The 19,047-nt window shown below is 47.3% G+C and overlaps 4 protein-coding genes across 5 annotated transcripts; 1 reads left to right on the top strand and 3 right to left on the bottom strand.

Annotated features, from left to right (window-relative positions):
* Nucleotides 1-1,206: 1,206 nt before the first annotated feature.
* On the bottom strand, nt 1,207-2,901 carry LOC120671091 (exocyst complex component EXO70H1-like). The gene is made up of 2 exons (XM_039951330.1): nt 2,766-2,901; nt 1,207-2,664 (listed from the first exon to the last, which is right to left on the bottom strand). The coding sequence occupies exon 2, from the start codon at nt 2,647-2,649 to the stop codon at nt 1,303-1,305; it is 1,347 nt and encodes a 448-aa protein (XP_039807264.1). The 5' UTR covers nt 2,650-2,664; nt 2,766-2,901; the 3' UTR covers nt 1,207-1,302.
* A 71-nt stretch (nt 2,902-2,972) lies between these two features.
* On the bottom strand, nt 2,973-12,296 carry LOC120671090 (peptidyl-prolyl cis-trans isomerase CYP63-like). The gene is made up of 11 exons (XM_039951329.1): nt 12,142-12,296; nt 11,282-11,413; nt 10,940-10,994; nt 10,601-10,689; nt 10,404-10,428; nt 9,358-9,396; nt 8,704-8,821; nt 4,617-4,777; nt 3,661-4,495; nt 3,517-3,588; nt 2,973-3,389 (listed from the first exon to the last, which is right to left on the bottom strand). Exons 2-11 carry the CDS (start codon nt 11,357-11,359, stop codon nt 3,365-3,367), a joined length of 1,497 nt encoding a protein of 498 aa, XP_039807263.1. The 5' UTR covers nt 11,360-11,413; nt 12,142-12,296; the 3' UTR covers nt 2,973-3,364.
* Nucleotides 12,297-13,135: 839 nt separating this feature from the next.
* Nucleotides 13,136-17,619, top strand: LOC120671092 (protein OVEREXPRESSOR OF CATIONIC PEROXIDASE 3-like). 2 transcript variants are annotated; one of them, XM_039951332.1, is made up of 4 exons: nt 13,136-13,420; nt 13,807-14,166; nt 14,299-14,604; nt 14,721-17,619. In XM_039951332.1, exons 1-4 carry the CDS (start codon nt 13,241-13,243, stop codon nt 14,868-14,870), a joined length of 996 nt encoding a protein of 331 aa, XP_039807266.1. In that variant the 5' UTR covers nt 13,136-13,240; the 3' UTR covers nt 14,871-17,619. The 2 variants fall into 2 exon arrangements, with proteins under 2 accessions (XP_039807266.1, XP_039807265.1); XM_039951331.1 differs by having other exon boundaries at nt 13,153-13,420; nt 13,807-14,604; nt 14,721-15,155.
* LOC120669391 lies at nt 16,676-17,661 on the bottom strand. Its single transcript, XM_039949151.1, has 2 exons — nt 17,632-17,661; nt 16,676-17,481 (listed from the first exon to the last, which is right to left on the bottom strand). The coding sequence occupies exons 1-2, from the start codon at nt 17,659-17,661 to the stop codon at nt 16,858-16,860; spliced, it is 654 nt and encodes a 217-aa protein (XP_039805085.1). The 3' UTR covers nt 16,676-16,857.
* Between the last annotated feature and the right edge of the window lie 1,386 nt (nt 17,662-19,047).

Raw genomic sequence — 19,047 nt, forward strand, 5'->3', positions numbered from 1 at the left:
CGTGCAAAAAGTTTGTAAATTGATTTTATTTAGTACTCCGAAATATCAAAATTCTCTTTCATCCGTAGCCATACAGTGGTACTACAGTAACTGATCACTAATTATGAGTTAATCATGAATTAAGTATGCTTATTAGGTTCGTCTCGTGATTTACAACCCGGCCTGTAAAAGGTTTTGTAAATAGATTCTATTTTGTACTCCGAAATAGCAAGATTCCCTTTCATCCGTAGCCATACAGTGATACTACAATAACCGTTCACTAATTATGAGTTGATCATGAAGTAAGTATGCTCATTAGTTTCGTCTCGTGATTTGCAACCCATCCATACCAAAGGTTTTGTAAATAAATTTTATTTAGTACTCCGAAATAGTAAGATTTCCTTTCATCCGTAGCCATACAATGGTACTACAGTAATCGTTCACTAATGATTCGTCTCGTGATTTACAACCCGTCTCGTGATTTACAACCCATCCGTGCAAAAAGTCTGTAAATAGATTTTATTTAGTACTCCGAAATATCAAAATTCTCTTTCATCCGTAGCCATACAGTGGTACTACAGTAACCGATCACTAATTATGAGTTAATCATGAATTAAGTATGCTTGTTAGGTTCGTCTCGTGATTTACAACCCGGCCTGTAAAAGGTTTTGTAAATAGATTTTATTTTGTACTCCGAAATAGCAAGATTCCCTTTCATCCGTAGTCATACAGTGATACTATAATAACCGTTCACTAATTATGAGTTGATCATGAAGTAAGTATGCTCATTAGTTTCGTATCGTGATTTGTAATCCATCCATACAAAAGGTTTTGTAAATAGATTTTATTTAGTACTCTGAAATAGGAAGATTTCCTTTCATCCGTAACCATCGGATACTACAATAACCGTTCACTAATTATGAGTTGATCATGAAGTAAGTATGCTCATTAGTTTCGTCTCGTGATTTGTAATCCATCCATACAAAAAGTTTTGTAAATAGATTTTATTTAGTACTCTGAAATAGGAAGATTTCCTTTCATCCGTAACCATCGGATCACGATCGGACGGGCGAAATTTTTTTGGCCGACGTGGCTGCTTGAGAGGGCGCGGAGGGTCGGCGCTTTCATATATAGAAATTGGTGGAGGGATCTTTAGGTGGTGGTTGGTGGAATTGTCACCTGCTTGAGGCGCTTGTTCGGGAGTAAGATCGTAAAATGAGATTTTTTTTTTCTCTCTTTTGAACAACCACAATTTACTCCAAAACCAAAATGAAACTCTGAGCACATATGGAAGCATACATGGCTACACACACGGAAACTTGCTCACCCTTCGAATAGCTCTTGTAGCATTTCCTCCATCTTCTTTGGAGTGACATTCCGTTTCCGGTCCTTCAAAAATGAAAAGAAGACTTTCCGTTCCCGGGCGGTGATGTTGTTATCGGCCAGGTATTTTGTAAAGCCTGGAATGACTTTTTCGGCGATTGCCTCCCGCAGCTCTCTCCTCAGCTCTGGGTTTCGAACCGGCCATAGCTTTTGGGTATTGTATGTTTCTTGAAATTCTCTCTCGAACTTAGCAAGCGGGGAGTCTCTTCCGAGACGAAAAGGTGTGGTAGAGTTCAAGCAGGACAATAACGGTGCCCAAGATACCTGTACATAATCCCGTACGTAGTCATCGGTCTTGTTGGTGAGTGCTTGCATATGTGATTCAGGAACCGTATCAGAAATTGATTGATGCAGCAGCTGCCATATCAAGTAAGAATTGTTGGTCAGGAATAGGAACCTGATGCTCTGGTCCAGGAACGATTGCGACTTCTTGTTGACCTTTTCTTCTATACAGGAGATCATCTCCACTGCAAGACTAGACAAAGGGTTTGTGTTGCCAATCTCAGTCACAATCTTACCACGGCTAGCCGCTTCGTAAAGGATTGGAGCCACTGACGAGTAACTGGTCCGCAGAAACAAGACATAGCTTATTACGGACCGAGTGACGTTGTAAATGATCGGGGATACTCGTGGAGTGTGAGTACCCGATGAGTTGCCACCGCGCTCCATCGGCTCTAGGATACCTCTCCTAATATCCTCCATTGTGTTCCAGATGGCCTCATCTACCTTGCCCTCCTTGGCTGACAAGAGGGTCACCATCTCACCCTGTATCCTTCGAACTTCTTCAGAGGCCTCCGACTCGGATGGCGACTGGATCTTTGACAAGGCTTTGGACAGAGCGTCACGCACATTCAGCAGGGTCTCGAGCTTCTTGTAAGGTGCATCCACCAATTTGCTAAGAAAGGCTTCATCACTGGTAGCAACTATAACGTCGACAAAAGGGAGCATTTTCAAAACCGCTTCCTGGGTAAATCTTGCAAACTGGGAAGAGTGATCAGGAAAGAGGGAACTCGCAGAATGGCTGGTCCCTATTATTTCTGTGAGAGCCCGGATCCATGACCGCGCAGCATAAGGACGTTCTTGAGAAGGAAAAGTATGCTCGAGCTCCCCTGCATCTGCACCGTCAGCGAGGCGGAGAACCCATCGGATGCCAAGTTCACTGAACCACCTCTCCAGGACTTCAATGGCGCCACCATTGACGCTGTAATTAGCTGACGGCGCACCAAAGAATTCCTGGACCAGGCCATCAAAGTGCTTCTCCTTCTCTGTGTTTACTTCCACAGGCATGTCGCGCTTGGCCGTCTTCTTAAGTTGTTTTTCGATCAGAGCAGAGGACAGATGGAAGCAACTAGATGTACTAGTAGAAGTTGTATTAGTAGATGTATAGCCAGTCGAGGGGGTACCTGAAGTGCTGATAATGTTGCGCGTATCGGATCCACTCCCCTTCCTGCCGCTGAGCACACCCCCCATGCTAACAACGAAGCTTGAGCTAGCCGCGCAGTTGACGATCCAAAAAGAACAAACTCCCAATTGAAGGTGGAACCGATGTCCTTCGACTACACCAGTTTGGGGAGAAGTGGAGAAGCGATGCAGCATCTTGATGGTAGCCATTTCAGTTGCCAGTGCAGGGTAAACCGCATTTCAGAGTACATGCATGCAGCGTTGGCTGAAGTTTATTTTTGAGCAATGGCACGTAACCTGGATTACTTACAAGCATAGTCGTTGTGATAACGTGCAGACGTGCATAAGGACCAATGATTAAGCTGGCATCAAATATTGATTATACCAGCAGTTCCCTCACCTAAACCGATAATCGCATTCTCTCTCCCTGGTCGTTTCAAGGGGGGCATAAGCAAGCCTTGTATTAATTATGGTGATCTGGACCCAACTTTGAGGTTGATCCCTCACTCAGCAGATTGTGAAAGATGAGCTACCGAGCTATTGCTGTACATACTGAAACTCTTGCCTTGCTGCAGTAATAAATAGTGATGCATGACAATCTTCAGCTACGGCTCCAAGTCCTACGCCTGCACGATTTCGAGCAATGGATGTTGGAATTAATGCGAATATCATGGCATCAAATAGTTAACCAAATGTTTGAAAAAGACGCTAACTGGCAAGTGTGAAAGTTTTGAATCAATTACACAAAATTACCGAGATGATGCTCTTCCAATGGAAGGGCTTCTATACCGTCTGTGATAATGCGAGCTTTGATAGGTTGCATACCTGCAAAAAGGAAATATCAATAGCTATTTAAAAGTAAAAGTAATGATACAGAGCATAAATTCAACTGATTACCTTTCACGATTGTTTCTTCCACCATAGTGGTCTGACCTAACAGATAAGCGATTGGAAGTGGGTGATCGGTATCTTTGTACAAATGAGTAACGCCGAGTGAAACCACGGCCCTTTCTTATGCGCTTTGGAGATCCATGAGAAGAACCACCACTCCTGGACAGGCTTCTAACATTATCAGGTGAGGGTAATCTTGCCCTGTGACTACAAGGTGGACTAGCACCCCTGCTACTGCTCCTACGAGGTTGATGATGTGATGTAGGGCTATGCACAGAACTTCTCCCAGATGATCTCCTGTGGCTTCGGATTTTTCTCCTCTTAGAGCGTCTTGATGGGCTCCAGCTAACACTTCGAGTTGAGCTTACTCTTCTTCTCCTGCTTGGGCTTCTGCTCATTCTTCTCTGCACAGGAGATCCTTCTGGACTTGCATTCTGGTTCCTCCGTGGCAAGTGACTCCCCGATCTCCCACTAAAACTTCTTGTTTGAGCACCAGAGGAACTTGCATTTTTGCTTCTGCTTCTAGAAAGTGGTGTATCAAGACTTCTGCTAGCACATCTAGACGGGCTCCTGCTGGAGCTTCGTTCACGAAGCCCCATGTTGATGCTCTGCCTGGTTGGACTAGTGCTCCTACTGCTTTCGACAGGCAGCCTGGTTGGACTAGTGCTCCTACTGCTTTCAACAGGGTGAATAGACGGCCTTTTGATTGGGCCTCTCGGACTGATACTACTACCTCTCCCTTTTGAAGACCACCTACTATAACTCCTTAGTTTATGCTCACTATTATCTCCACCAGAAGCTATGCCGTTGGAGAGATTTGAGTTATCAGCTTTCACTTTATCTATGGCAACACAATCACATAACAGGAAAGGTGTTAAACAACTCAAAGCAGGATAGAATATCTGTAATCTGTATATAAATACTGAAATCCTTGAAATGTTTTGTGGTGTATAAAAGCCTACCATTTTTGCTTGCCATAGATCCATAGTCATTGATGTCAATATGCATACCGCAATCCACTATTTTCACTCGAACAAGAGGTGTCAAACCATCAACATCAACACACTCAATCTTCGTCAACACATCATCTCCAAGAATAAGCTTGCCAAAGACAGTGTTCTTCCTGGAAAATGCATCAAGAGTTATTTCTCATAAAACTGGACTATAATTCAGATATATTGAGATCTACACCAAGAAAATGCTCTTGCAGATTCTCAAGCAAACCTTCATATTCTGTTAACTAGATATTAACATGATAAGCTGGTTGCAGTAGCCCTGCTGTCAAAGCCAAACTAAATCACACAATGCTTAGGACGAGTAGAGTCAGAGTGTCAGACTAGTTTGTAACACCTGAGATCTTCGACAACCAAAATTAAAGAGGTCAGAACATGATAACAAACAAAGTTTGCTCATCTTAATCAAATGACATTTCACTGTGAGCTCCAATTGTATTTCTTAAATCAACATATTTCACTTGTTAACAATGCAAATTACTTGCTCGAGCATGTGTCAAGTAATTTCCACGACATAATAATTCTACGCATCTATAGGCTGCAAAACATGGTAGCACACAACATTTCTTGAGCCTGAGTGAAGTCACCTTGTCAATACCTCATTGGGCAAATGTCGAATTAAACTCAGAAGCTAATGTTTATTTGGAAATTTGTTACCCAATTCTGTAAGTATCATGGATTGCTTTCTTTCCACAAATTGTTGGGTAACGCGGTTGTCGTGGTGTGCAAACCCACAGCCGGGTGGCGTAATGCACCCGCCTAAGTCCAGAGGGTGAGTACTCGGGGGTTAGCTAGGACTAGTTCGATCTCGCTGGAAGAACACGATGAACGCAGCAGGTTTAGAGTGGTTCGGGCCGCCGGAGCGTAATACCCTACGTCCACTGTGTGTTGTATTGCTTGTGTTCCCTTAGTCTCGAGAGAGTCTGAGAGAGCTTGGTGTGTCTAGTGCTGAGTCCAGCGTGGGTCTGAAGAGTCTGTAGCGAGCGCCTCCCTTTTATATCTCAAGGGAGGCGCGTACATGGCCGTTGGGTCCCCGACAGGTGGGCCCAATCGATGTAGTATAAAATAACATACTGTTCATACATTATGGCGTTGCAGACAAAGGAGATCTTATTCCTAGATTTCCTTGCTCTGCTCCTGGGAATCCTCCGTCCAGCATACCCATGCCCTGTCTTGTCGAAACAGCGCCAGGGTGTAGCTTGCAGCGTTGCCTGCAGCGTAGCTGAACGGGCCGTGTAGCTTGCGGCGTTGCCTGCAGCGTAGCTGAACGGGCCGTGTAGCTTGCGGCGTAGGCGGTATGATAGAAAAGTGCCGTGCCGTCGTATCCATTTAATGCGGCAGACGGGCTCTGCGCAGATGCGACGCATGCGGCTGCACGGTGTACCTCGGTAATAGGCGGTCTACAGTGAGGCCTGACAAAAGCTGCCCCGCGTGCCGCCGCGGCAGAGCACGCCTCAACCACCAGCATTCAATGCGGTGGGTGGGCGAGTCTTCTAGCGGAAGACCCGCGCCCGCGCCCGCGCCCGCGCCTGCGGGACACGTGGTGGCTCCGGACCCCCCCCCCCGGCAGTATGTTGGTTCTACGCGCGTGGGAGGTCCGGATGGACGCGGGAGGTCCCGGACCCCTATGGGGGGTCCACGCCCTCGGCTGTTGGCTCGGAGCTTCCTCTCCTCAGGGACACGTGGCGTCTCCGGACCCGTCCCAGAGCGGGGAGCGGGTCCGGGGCCATTGGCCCGGTGAGGTAAGAGCCTGACCCGTGGGGCCCGGCCGCTCTGCCCCTTATGGCGTAGTTACGGATAACTACGCGAGTCCTGCCTCGCTGCAGTAGGAGTGGGTATCCCTGCTACGGGGTACCGACAGTGGCCCCCGGGCCCATTTCGGGAGAGGTGACGAACCCGCAGGTGGGGCCACTACTGTGATTTGGCTCTGCATAACTTGAAGCCTCTAGCGTTAGACTATGCATACTGCAGGAGTCTTGACCGGCTTTTGACCATCCATCGGGTTTTTTGCTGACTCATCACATCGCAACGGCTTACTGACTTGTGGCCCCCACGCACAGTGGTACACCTAGTCACGCGAGCGACGCTCGGCATTATTGCGGCCGGAGTAAACGGGATATTTACCACCAGCGCAGTTCCCGAAAAGCCCGGTCATGCCAACGCTTTATGCGCGCACGTCAGCTCAGCTTCCGCCTCGCTTCACGCGCGGGCGACGGTTCAGATCCCGCCTTTTCACACCTTTGTTTGTTACCCGCCCTCCCTGACAGGCGGGCCTGGGCCCCCTTGTCATGGACTGGGCGGTTAACACCAGGCGTGAGCGTCGCTTAGGTTCCAGCGACGGTTCCGGGGCGCGCCGGTTGGGTCAGGCTTCATAAAGGGACGAACCGCATACAACGGTTACTTTTCCGCATTCGCCTTCTTCCTTCCAAACCTTTGCGCCCCTTTGCCTTCGAACCTCCTCGCCCCTTGCTCTTCTGCGTAGATTGCTCCTCATCTCCATAGCGAGATGGCGTCCCTCGTTCGTCCCCGTCGCTTCCAAACCGAGGAGGAACTGAACATGGTGCGCCGCCTGCTTGGGTGGAGTCCACAGGAGACTGCCTGGGGGATTCGAGCAGGCTCGGTTCCCCTAGGCGATCTGCGTGCCGGGGAATTTGTGCTGTTCATTTCGCACATTTCCACCGGCCTGGGGCTGCCGATATCCTCGTTCTTTCTGCTTCTGCTGGAAGATTTCAGCCTCCAGCTCCAACATCTCACGCCCCCACCTCATCCTTGCCCTTCCCAGACTTCACCAGGACGAAGAAGTGGCGGAAGAGCAAGACGCAGGGCCGCACCCCCACGAACATTGGTCCAACGGCCATGTACGCGCCTCCCTTGAGATATAAAAGGGAGGCGCTCGCTACAGACTCTTCAGACCCACGCTGGACTCAACACTAGACACACCAAGCTCTCTCAGACTCTCTCGAGACTAAGGGAACACAAGCAATACAACACACAGTGGACGTAGGGTCTTACGCTCCGGCGGCCCGAACCACTCTAAACCTGCTGCGTTCATCGTGTTCTTCCAGCGAGATCGAACTAGTCCTAACTAACCCCCGAGTACTCACCCTCTAGGCTTAGGCGGGTGCATTACGCCACCCGGCTGTGGGTTTGCACACCACGACATTTGGCGCGCCAGGTAGGGGAGATCTTATTCCTGGATTTCCTTACTCTACTCCTGGGAATCCTCCGTCCAGCATACACATGCCCTGTCTTGTCGAAACGGCGCCAGGGTGTAGCTTGCGGCGTTGCCTGCAGCGTAGCTGAACGGGCCGTGTAGCTTGCGGCGTAGGCGGTATGATGGAAAAGTGACGTGCCGTCGTATCCATTTAATGCGGCAGACGGGCTCTGCGCGGATGCGGCGCATGCGGCTGCACTGTGTACCTCAGTAATATGCGGTCTACAGTGAGACCTGACAAAGGCTGCCCCGCGTGCCGCGGCGGCAGAGCACGCCTCAACCACCAGCATTCAATGCGGTGGGTGGGCGAGTCTTCCAGCGGAAGACCCGCGCCCGCGCCCGCGGGACACGTGGCGGCTCCGGACCCCCCCCCCCCCCGGTGGTATGTTGGTTCTACGCGCGTGGGAGGTCCGGATGGACGCGGGGGGTCCCGGACCCCTATGGGTAGGGGTCCGAGCCCTCGGCTGTTGGCTCGGAGCTTCCTCTCCTCAGGGACACGTGGCGTCTCCGGACCCGTCCCAGAGCGGGGAGCGGGTCCGGGGCCATTGGCCCGGTGAGGTAAGAGCCTGACCCGTGGGGCCCAGCCGCTCCGCCCCTTATGGCGTAGTTACGGATAACTACGCGAGTCCTGCCTCGCTGCAGTAGGAGTGGGTATCCCTGCTACAGGGTACCGACAGCGGTGTATAAACTACAAGCTCTGTGCATTGAACATGAGTGCTTACTTCTGTGTTTGTTGCATGCAAGTTTGGACTGAAGGAAAATTAAAGCATCACCCACCATGGACATGTATAAAAAACAGAAATCGGGTTCATAGGAATAAACCTGTCAAGATGAGGTGCAGGCTTGAATGTAATGAAGAATTGCGAACCATTTGTGTTCGGTCCAGTATTCGCCATCGATAATAGACCACGATAATCATGGCGTAAGACAAAATTTTCATCTGAAGTGTGAACACTGAATATTCATCACAGCGAGCTAATGAATAAGGTTAATAACAGAAAAGGAAAGGAACAATAAACTTTATGGAACCTCTTAATATGGCATCAATTGATGAACAATAATAATATAGCTTACTCTTGTTTGAAAACCTTAATACTCCCTCTTGTTCCAAATGCAAGTTGTTTATGATATCACCATCACCAATGTGTTATTATACTGTGAAAGTATTTTTCATGATGAATCTATGTAACTTTTTATATATTGATGGGCCAAGTTAAAGAAGTTTGACCAGCTACTCCGTATGTTTTTAAATACATGACATTCAGTCCTAAATGTTATAATATGTAAAGACAGAAGGAGTAGAGTCCTAAAATGAATTGTATCTGGAATCCGAGGGAGTATGAACTAAGAAAAACATGCATCTAAAACTAAATAAGTGCTTGTCCAAATACTCGGAATTCTACTGTTACAAAGTGCTTGTTAATAAACATATAGTGAATTACAAGGCTCGTGAAGAAATATTAAAAAGATAAATACCTTCAAATGTTCCACCATATATACTCTCTCCACCAGTCCCTGTAACAGGAGTATATTAAGCAATCATTTCTCCATTTAGTGAGTTGGAAGTTTCCAAACAAGAAATCAAACAATCAGGTGTACAAGAAAAAAATTATAATAGGGGAATCAAAGAACAGATAGTTGACCAAAAAAAGAAATCATCAATAGTACTGTTGAACACTTCAATAAATTCTAGCCAAACAGAAAACTTGCTACATGGAGCAACACGTGTTAGCTGCTAAGATGTACAATGGGGGGGAAAATGAAAAGAAGAAAGAGGTAAAAGAAGGAAAATACCATATAGGGAGTTCAATGGGGACTAAACTTTAGAAACGTATATGAAGCGAAGACTTTTGAGGAAACCATAGCACGAGACATACTGGGTACAAACATTTTCGCAGAAACCATGATGACAATGTACCATAGCCATAGAACACATACACAAAGAATCAGACTAAAATCATGATACTGGCTATATTCTTTCATACTCTGTGTTCTGGTTGCCTATAACTTCCTAAAGTCGGCATGTACAATAACACTAGCAAACGGAATAAGAAAGCCTGATGTGCATAAAAAAACAAAATAATGTCTTGATAACACAGTACCACTAAATTGAAAATTGAACGCATAACTGCTGCACCATAAGATTTAGCATTTGCTTCTACTAGCTGTGACCTGTGAGACTCATAAAAACCAAACACAAAGGCATGTAACAAAACTTTGCTTTATAAGAACTACATGGAAAGGAAATAATTCAATGTGTAAGGTTGAATTTCCACAGCCCTCCACCATTAATAACCACGATAGATTCCTTAGTTTTGAACTTTTGAGAAGCTAAAACAAGATCATTGCAACCTTAGGCCTAATAGAAAAAGCGTGCATATGGACAAAGTCTACCCATACCAAAAGATCAGCACAAAAACATGGTAAAATACGGAAGGTAATGGCACAGTAGCACAAAAATTTATCAGACCACAATCTATCCGCCAAAATAGCAAAGTAAGGCATAGAATCATATCACTCACCATTGTTTTTCGAGAAGTCGCCACCCTAAACCACATAAAACATATCAATCACATGGTAAGGTTAAAGTCAAACCCAAATGGGCATGAAAAGAAACCAGCTGAGATTAGCGACCCTCATAGAAACAAATATGAAACTAACCAAGAAGAAGCGTGTTGGCTAAATGTTGACATCAAATTATAAGTAAATGGTATAATATCTGTGCCATGACTCCCTTCATAATCTTGTGAAATTTTGTGCCCCTATAATAGAGTGGTGATATAGTTGTTTTTCCAACTCCCTTCTCTCCTACAGTAGAATACAACAATTAGTAAGAGAAACAGTGCACAAATCACATGTATGGGAAGAATATTGGGAATTTAGTGTAACAATATTGAGTTGGTATAAAGAACAGACAGTTTGTATAAAGGATTCAAAATGATCATCTAGTTGATGTTTGTAAACAGCTACTATGCAAGTAGAACAGTAGCATCATCTTATCTCGGAGCTCTGTGCTCACCAAAAGGAGCAGAGAACTGAACAGGTTAAGGAAGATTACCTGTGCACAACGCTCGAAAGTCCTCAGCTGTCTTTGGAACAACATCAGCAAACAGCTGCAGGAGAAACATTTGTGATTGTTAACCAGCGAGGGAAAAACCTGACAAGAACCTTGAGGCTTCATAACAGAAGACCATGAAAACTAATAGCTACAGTGGATGAATAGTACATATCCTCCAGTGATCGTTTGAATGAATAAGATCAACGACATCTAAGGTCTCTAGTCTCTAAAGACATGAATTGGGATTTAAATACATGTTAGGTATTAATATGAACCTGAATGAAATTCTGAAAATTTCCAAAGGGGAGACCATCAGACACCCTCTTAAGTGGGAAAACATACCTCAAAAACCATTTTCCCTGCATGATCATCACCAATCGACACGTCTAGGAAAACAAAGGGATTTTTCTTTCTTGCCATCTCCGACAACACTCCCTGGCTGATAATGAAAGAGGAGCTACAAGAAGCTTCACTCTGATTTCAAGAAAGAATAGAGCCAACTTAGTATGCAACATCCAACATGACATCCACATCCAGTGTACACAAATAGGTGGAGCTGAAAGAATTTAGTTGAAAGCAGAAACCCGTAAGTCCTAAGAGCAACTTAACTGACCCACAGTTAATACAGAGCACTTCCATTCTCACACGACTCCATGAGTTTCTAAATCCTCTACACGTTCCAAAGCCTTGTTTCAGAAGTACTACTAGCACAAATAACTGTCTGGGCTGGTAACCGATCTGCAATTTGATATTACTAAAAAAAACTGAGAAACCTAGAAGGACCTAGGTAGCATTGTAATTTGTAAATATGAAGAAATAGGCCTTCAAATTCGAGCCAAAGAGGACTGTACCCAGCACCTCCAGCCAATTGACCTAGGATCAGTTTCAATTCGATATTCCTATCACAAGATGGTATAATTCATAATTCACCAGTGTAATCACCCGATTCCCCAATTTATACATATAAGCGCCAACTCTGAAGAGTACATGACAGTTAAACCCTACGAACCCAAAACCCTAGCACGCTCTCAACCCGAGCCCCCATCCCCCACGGCCCAACGCGCCGGACCCAAACCCCAGAATCAAATGCGCAAACGAATCCGCATGGAGCGCACGAGCGCGCCGCGTGATCATACGGAGCACGTCGAGGTGCACGAGGGGGGGGGGGGGGTAAGAGCGGGAGGGGGAGGCGGGGCACGAACCGTAGACAGAGTCGAGGATCCGACGGGACTCCTCAGCTCCGCACCCGCAGCAATACACGGTGACGCCGCCGCACGCAGCAACCTCGCGTGCCGTGCTGGTGAGGCGAGGGCGCGAAGAGGAGGGAGGTGGCCAGGTGGGTGCGCGGACGCCGCGAAGACGAGACGGAGACGACGGTGAGCCGGAGTAGGTCAGTGTAGTACTGGTAGATTGGGGACAGGCCACCCAAAGGCCCACTTACCCACTCCGACCCACGGGCCAGTGTGGGTTCAAACTTCATAGGCCTACCAGGAGGGGGGGGGCGTTTTTTTCTTTTTTATATTTAAAAATAAAAAAATCAAAAATATATGCCGGTTTGGGAATATTTCAAAAATATGTGTCTGTCGCCCCGTGGATGGGCGATAGGGGCCTGTCGCCCATCCACGGGCGACAGGACCTATCTATAAAAAATTTGTAAAAAAATTTTTACAGATAGATCCCTAGGGTGAGGAGCGGTGCGTGGGGGGACCGGTCGTCCGACTAACAGGCGACAGGGGCCGGTCGCCCCCAAGGCGGGCGACAGGCTGGTGCGCTGGCCCGGCACGCAGCGGCCGACGCGGACGAGCTGGACGAGGACGCAGTGTCGTGGCTGTAAATCGTGAGACGAATCTAATGAGCCTACTTAATCTATGATTTGCAATAGTGTCGTGGACGCAGAAATTTGTAATCTATGATGAGAACGAGCTTACTTAATCTACTTATAAAATTTGTAATCTATGTCGTGGATCAGAAATTTGCATGACGAGAACGCCTCACCCTAGGGATCTATCTATAAAAAAAATTTACAATTTTTTTACAAATAGGTCCTGTCGCCCCGTGGATGGCGACAGGCCCCTGTCGTGGCCTGCCGCCCATCCACGGGGCCACAAGCACCTATTTTTGAAATATTACGCATATATTTTTGATTTTTTATTTTATTTTTAAATATAAAAAAGAAAAAAGCGCAGGAGGGGGAGCATGACGATCCAGTTAGGCCCATCTGTATTTCGTGAAGGCAAAACCCCAAGTTGAGAGGGTAGAAGAAGGGGGAAGGACTGCGAAATATCCGAAGAGCTCGCGGAAATGGCGACGGTGCCGCTGCTCGCCGTGCTCGCCGCCGCCCCGGCCTCGGCCGCGCCGAGGACTTGCATCTCCAGCGCCTCAGTCCCCGAGCCCTTCCTCGGAACCCGCGCGCGTCTCCGCCTCCGCATCGCGCCGCGGGGCGTCGCCTGCGCCCTCCGCCGTAGGCCCTCCAAATACAAGGTAGCCAACGTCGCGTCACGCGCGCTGCTTAGTTGCCTCGTCTCTCTGTTTAGTCGTTGATTAGTGAACCATGAAATGACCTTGGAGGCTAAGATTGAGGAGGAATAGTAGGTTGGGGCAGCGGGTAACCGATGTAGTTAGTCGTACACTGATTTGAGTTGCGGCCTTTTTCGTGTCGATCCTAGAGCCATGTTATTTGTTGTTGCAAAATTAACTTGGAGGATTTAGCGCAGTGCGTTTGTTACCCCCAGTACTGCTGTCTTCCGATCTTATCTTCTAACTCAGCTGGGTTGGATTTTTTTTTTCATGTTCCTATATGTATTATGTATAGCTGTGAATTGGAACTTGGAGGTGGAATTCTTGTTGACAAAATTTCCCTGTTCCAGACTAAAATCCAGAGTGAGGATAAGGTGGTGGCTGCAGAAGATGTCGTGGACGGCGACGATGAGGATGGTGCATTGGAAGCACTTTTCAAGCAGCTGGAAAAAGATCTTCAGAATGATGATTTGTCTGTCGATGACGATGAGGATGAGATATCAGAAGAAGATATGGCCAGATTTGAAAAGGAGTTGGCAGAAGCAATTGAAGAAGTCGGTAGCGTTGATGAATCAGCAGGAGATCCATTACTGAGCTCTGCAGACTATGGTGATGATGAGCAACTAGGTGGGAGTGAACGACCGGAGCTGAAAACTTGGCAACTCAGGAGATTGGCTCGTGCGCTGAAAATAGGTCGGCGTAAAACTAGTGTAAGCTGCTATATATTCACTTTGAGTTTTTCTTTTCTACTTCTCCCTTCAGAAATCAGCATTGCACCCTTTTGTAGGAATAGGCAAAGCTTTAGAACTCAAACTATTGAGGTTTTCCATTTTATGTTGCAGATAAAGAATCTTGCAGGGGAGCTGGGCTTAGATAGGGCTTTGGTCATTGAACTGCTCCGCAATCCACCACCGAAACTTCTACTCATGTCTGATTCTTTGCCTGATGAAGCCCCTTCTAAGCCTGAAGTGAAGGAAATAGAACCCCCTAGTTCAGCCACAGTTGATGAGGTCGATACCACTGAAATTAAGCCGCAGGAGGAGCTTCCAGTTCATGTCATGAGTGCAGAATGGTCTGCACGGAAAAGACTGAAAAAGGTGCAACTTGAGACCTTGGAAAGAGTCTACTTGCGAAGTAAACGCCCCACGGTAACTAGCATTTCTATCAAGATTAATACCGCTCAATTGCTTATCTCTCGAGTAGTGGCTTTTTTGTATTATTCTTCTGCAACGTATAATCACTTACTTTATTTCATTTCATGCAGAATACAATGATAAGCAGCATAGTTCAAGTGACAAATCTTCCTCGAAAGACCATTGTTAAGTGGTTTGAGGATAGAAGGGAACAAGATGGAGTCCCTGACCATCGTGTTGCATTCAAGAGATCTCTATCTGAGACTGTATCTAGTTCATAACTTCTTCAGATAAGCCTTTATTATAGTGTTTGCATGGAAACCAATACGGGCATGTAATTTGAACTTTTAAAGTATGACAAGTTTTGCAAGCCCAACGTGGACTATCTTTACATTGTAGCAATACTAACAGATCAGCCAGTATGACAGGTACAACTCCTAACTGTCACTTGTATTTTAATTAGCTTCACACAGGACCGCCATTTTGGCTATTGGCTTCAGTAAACGTTGTAGGTCTGTTGACCAGATCTTGATTTGCCTAGTAATAAATGCATGTAGATTATTTCACTTTGTTGGTTTAGAGCCTTAAACATGTCATTTACATGATCTTTGTCATAGCCTGGTTTCTGTGGGGCATGTGCCCAGTATTTTTATTTCTAATTCTTGTGCAAGTGATGCAAGATCTCCCACGGTATTAGTCTATTAGGTGAGCTAAAAGTGAAGATTTATGACAATCAATATCAGAGGTTGGGAAGTGGCAGTGACAGCATAACTGACACCATGCATAAGAAGCATGAAGTAGTGTTAATGGCCTAACCAACTGTATTTGTGGTCCAACTAGTTAATTGTATAGTAATAACTGGGACGGGACCTTTTGTTTGCATATGGTTTACTAGACCCGTTTTCAAAGCTGTGATTCGATGCTCATGCCTTTGCTTGAATCTTGGGTTTTGGGTAGGTCAGTTACAGTCTGTACTTTTGCCTCCGGTGCCTGAAACCCATGCCACTCTGGACCTAACTTCAATCAAAATGGTTATTTTCAATAAAATAGTTTGGTCTGGCGAGTCTGCAATCTGGACTGGTCATCACATCAACAGGATCAGATGGTAGGCAATAATTTTCAGTAATTAGATATCTAGATAGATGATAGGTGTATCCAGAGAGATCTCTTGACACATATTTAGGGTAATATTTGCTCTGCTTCTATGAATCTTTTTATTATTACATTGATGCTTTTACTATTCAGCACTGTACATCTTGTAGGGGTGCTGGTAGCATATTGGTAGATGTACAAGTACAACAGTGTAGTGAGGTTGGGAAGCAAGAGAATGCTTGTGGTGCTCTTGTGATTAGGGTATACCCTGAGGGAGGCTGGAGATACATGAGAGCATGGAGACATGAAAAAGGAGAAGTGCTTATAATAGTTGGTAATTTATATGTCGAACCGTATGCTGCAACGGAAGCTTATACTATTTCCCTCTTAGAATAAAAACATTTTTTTAGTACAATGAACTTTTAATTTTGTATGCTTCACTGTACAGTCTGACTTTTTTTTGGGGACGGTGTGCCATACTTTGTTATCTAGTTAATAGCAACGGTACACATATGACGTGTCTTTAAGGGCACTACCGTACAGCCTTTGTTTTCCTCTAGCCTGTACAATGATGTTTGGCTGTCAACTGATAGTCTGATACTTTAAGTACAATTGCCATTTCCCTTTGTTTCTTCCCCTGGGCCCTCTGGACTTTTTCTTCACTTGTACTAGTCTATCATTAACCAATTTTCTGGTAGAGATGGTCGATATCAAAGGTTTGTAACCAATCTGTCAGATATGTTTAACGTTTTCATGGCAACGCATATCATACACCTTAAATCTAAATTAGGCTCCTGCTATATCAATTATTATTGTAACATTGTCAAACTTTACAGTGGAATGTAGAAACTGTTGAAGAACGCATCCATATTTTCTGGTAGCTCTCATGAAATTGTCTTCCACATCTAGCTGCTTCTATGCACTTGTCTTCTTTTCCTCCACGGCTCCACATGCTCATGGTGGGAAAGTAAAACCCTGGCATGTGCTACAAAAATAGAAAATCATGTGTGTCTAATATTCTAATCTTTATGTGTTCTTGTATACTGTTCTTCCATGCAGATAAAAATAATCTCTGCAGAACCCAGTTAGTTACTGGAAAACAACCCCAGGCACCTTTCCATGGCACCGGCTGTTGACTGCTCTGCTGTCTGCACACTAATGGCTGTCTCTGTCCGTTTACATATATAACACAGTAGGGACTTGCAGAGGCGGGCAACTCAGAAGAAGCACACCCTCCAGTTCATCCTTACCCTTTGTTCTCCATCTCTCACTTGCAGATAAGCTGGTTCCTCTTGCAGAGAAGGGAGGTGGATAGTTGCCCATGGCCGGGTTGCAAAGGTCGGCGACGACCTTCAGAAGGTCCGGGTCCTCTGGCCTGGTCTGGGACGAGCGTTTCCTCACCGAGGCCGACGCGGAGGCAAAGGCTGCTGCCGATGGCGCCGCGGAGGAGCCCCAGCCGGAGCTGCGGCACTCCCGGAGCATCGGCATGCTGCGGCGCGGCGGTGCAGGCGATGGTGACGGCGACGGTGACGACAAGAAGGCGAAGGAGAAGAAGCAGAAGCAGAAGCAGCAGGGGCACAAGGAGGAATCGCGCAGCAACCAGCAGGTGTTCCGGACCAAGGACGTGGCCCCGGACGTCGACCCGCCGTCACCGCGGGTGTCCGGCTGCATCCTCTGCGCCATCTTCGGTGGCTCCAGCTCCAGCTCCGGTTCCGGCACGGCGCGCCGCCGGTCCAACAAGCCCAGGAAGAAGTGAAGAAGTGACGGCGCCGCAGCACGTACGTAACGCTGCCGGTGCAGCTGTTAGTTTTCTTTTTCTCCCCTACTGTAAAGTTTGAGCCATGGATGTGAGCCCACATGTTTATACTAGAGTCACAGTCATAGTAAGAGCTTTGATGCTACTGGAGACACACCGTTTCAGTCAGACAGGTTAGTACTCGTTCCTCTCACTTTTTGGTCGGGTTGTTGATCCAGATCCATGCTCGGGTCATCTGATCGAGGCACGGCCAGATCTTACAGCCCGTACGCGCAGCAGCTGCTGAGATCTGGGGTTGCTGTTCTTGGCTTGGTGCCTTTTTTTTCTAGCCCTTGTGTTCCGGCCCCGGTCCTTGCGCCTTTGAAACCTTCGTGATTGCATGCTTCCATGTGGGTGGGTGTCGCGTGCCTTTGCCGGCGGGGAGGGGGTGTCCGGGTTGCGTCTGCGTGCGTAAAGAATTTTGGGCGGGTCGGGGTGGGCAGATGGGCGCGCCGCGCGCCCATGTGGATGGCCGGCCTTGTGATCTGTGAGGCGGTTTTGTTGGGAACTGGGAATGGCACCGATGATTTTGGTCGGTTTGTTGGGGGTGCACATGTGATGGCCGCAGATGCCATGGTCGGCCTGGCCGGCGGCGCTTCGAGTTCGAGACCACCCCACCTAATGATCCCTTCCGAGTTCCGACCGAGGTCCTCCCCGGATCACCAGGAATTCGACGAGATCTCCACACAAATTTGTTTCTTTTTTCCCTTTTTGTGAGGGCTCGCACGGACACAGGCTGTTGGTGCGGTACAACAGTCGAGCGACGAGACGACGATCATTCGGAGCGTAATAACAGGTTGGTGGGCGGCATGATTGCTTGCGCCGAGGCGCCGGAGAGGGACGGCCATCCGCCCGCCCGTCCATCCCCGGCGTCCGCCCCGACGCCGACGCCGACGTGTGAATGTATGTCTCCAATTCAGCCGCGGATTCACACGGCCGTCGGCAGGCCCGGCTACCCGACCCGCCCGGCCGGCCCCTCGTCAAGCCGTCGGCGATATTTCGGCGGCGTCACGTCTCTGTATGCACCGGTGGCCGTCTCTTTCCCCAGCACGATCTCGCGGATCACACACCCCCGGCAGGTCTCTCGTCTCTGTTGGGCCCAAATTAACACCGGTCATCGGTCTACCGATCGATCCGCAACATATTATTGACATCTGACGTTCAGTCTGGAATTCCACTCAAAAAAAGTCAGTCTCGAATTTTGCATTGTGTACAGGCTACTGTTCCTCGTGGGGAAGAGTAGTCTGCAGCTCCTGGTCCAAAACTGTGGCGCCATGTTTCCATGGAAAACACACGTGCTCCAGCTCCAAGCATCATCTATCTTCCGAGTAGTCTGTTGGCTCGCGAGGATCTGGTCATCCGTCTCTTATGCCGTCTCTAGCAGCGTTGACGAAATCGTCAGCTGACCTGGAGGCATGAAACAATACAGAAAGAAGAAGAAAAAACACTGAGCTCATCGGTTTGCCGGCTGCCACACTCACCGCTCCAGAAAGCGCGAGAGGAGCTACCGATGATTTTACTCGCATTTTTTTTAAACGAAAACGAGCTTACTCAGGGTGTGTTTAGTTGCT

The sequence above is a fragment of the Panicum virgatum genome, chromosome 4N (assembly GCF_016808335.1).
Source record: "Panicum virgatum strain AP13 chromosome 4N, P.virgatum_v5, whole genome shotgun sequence".
NCBI lineage: Eukaryota > Viridiplantae > Streptophyta > Magnoliopsida > Poales > Poaceae > Panicum > Panicum virgatum.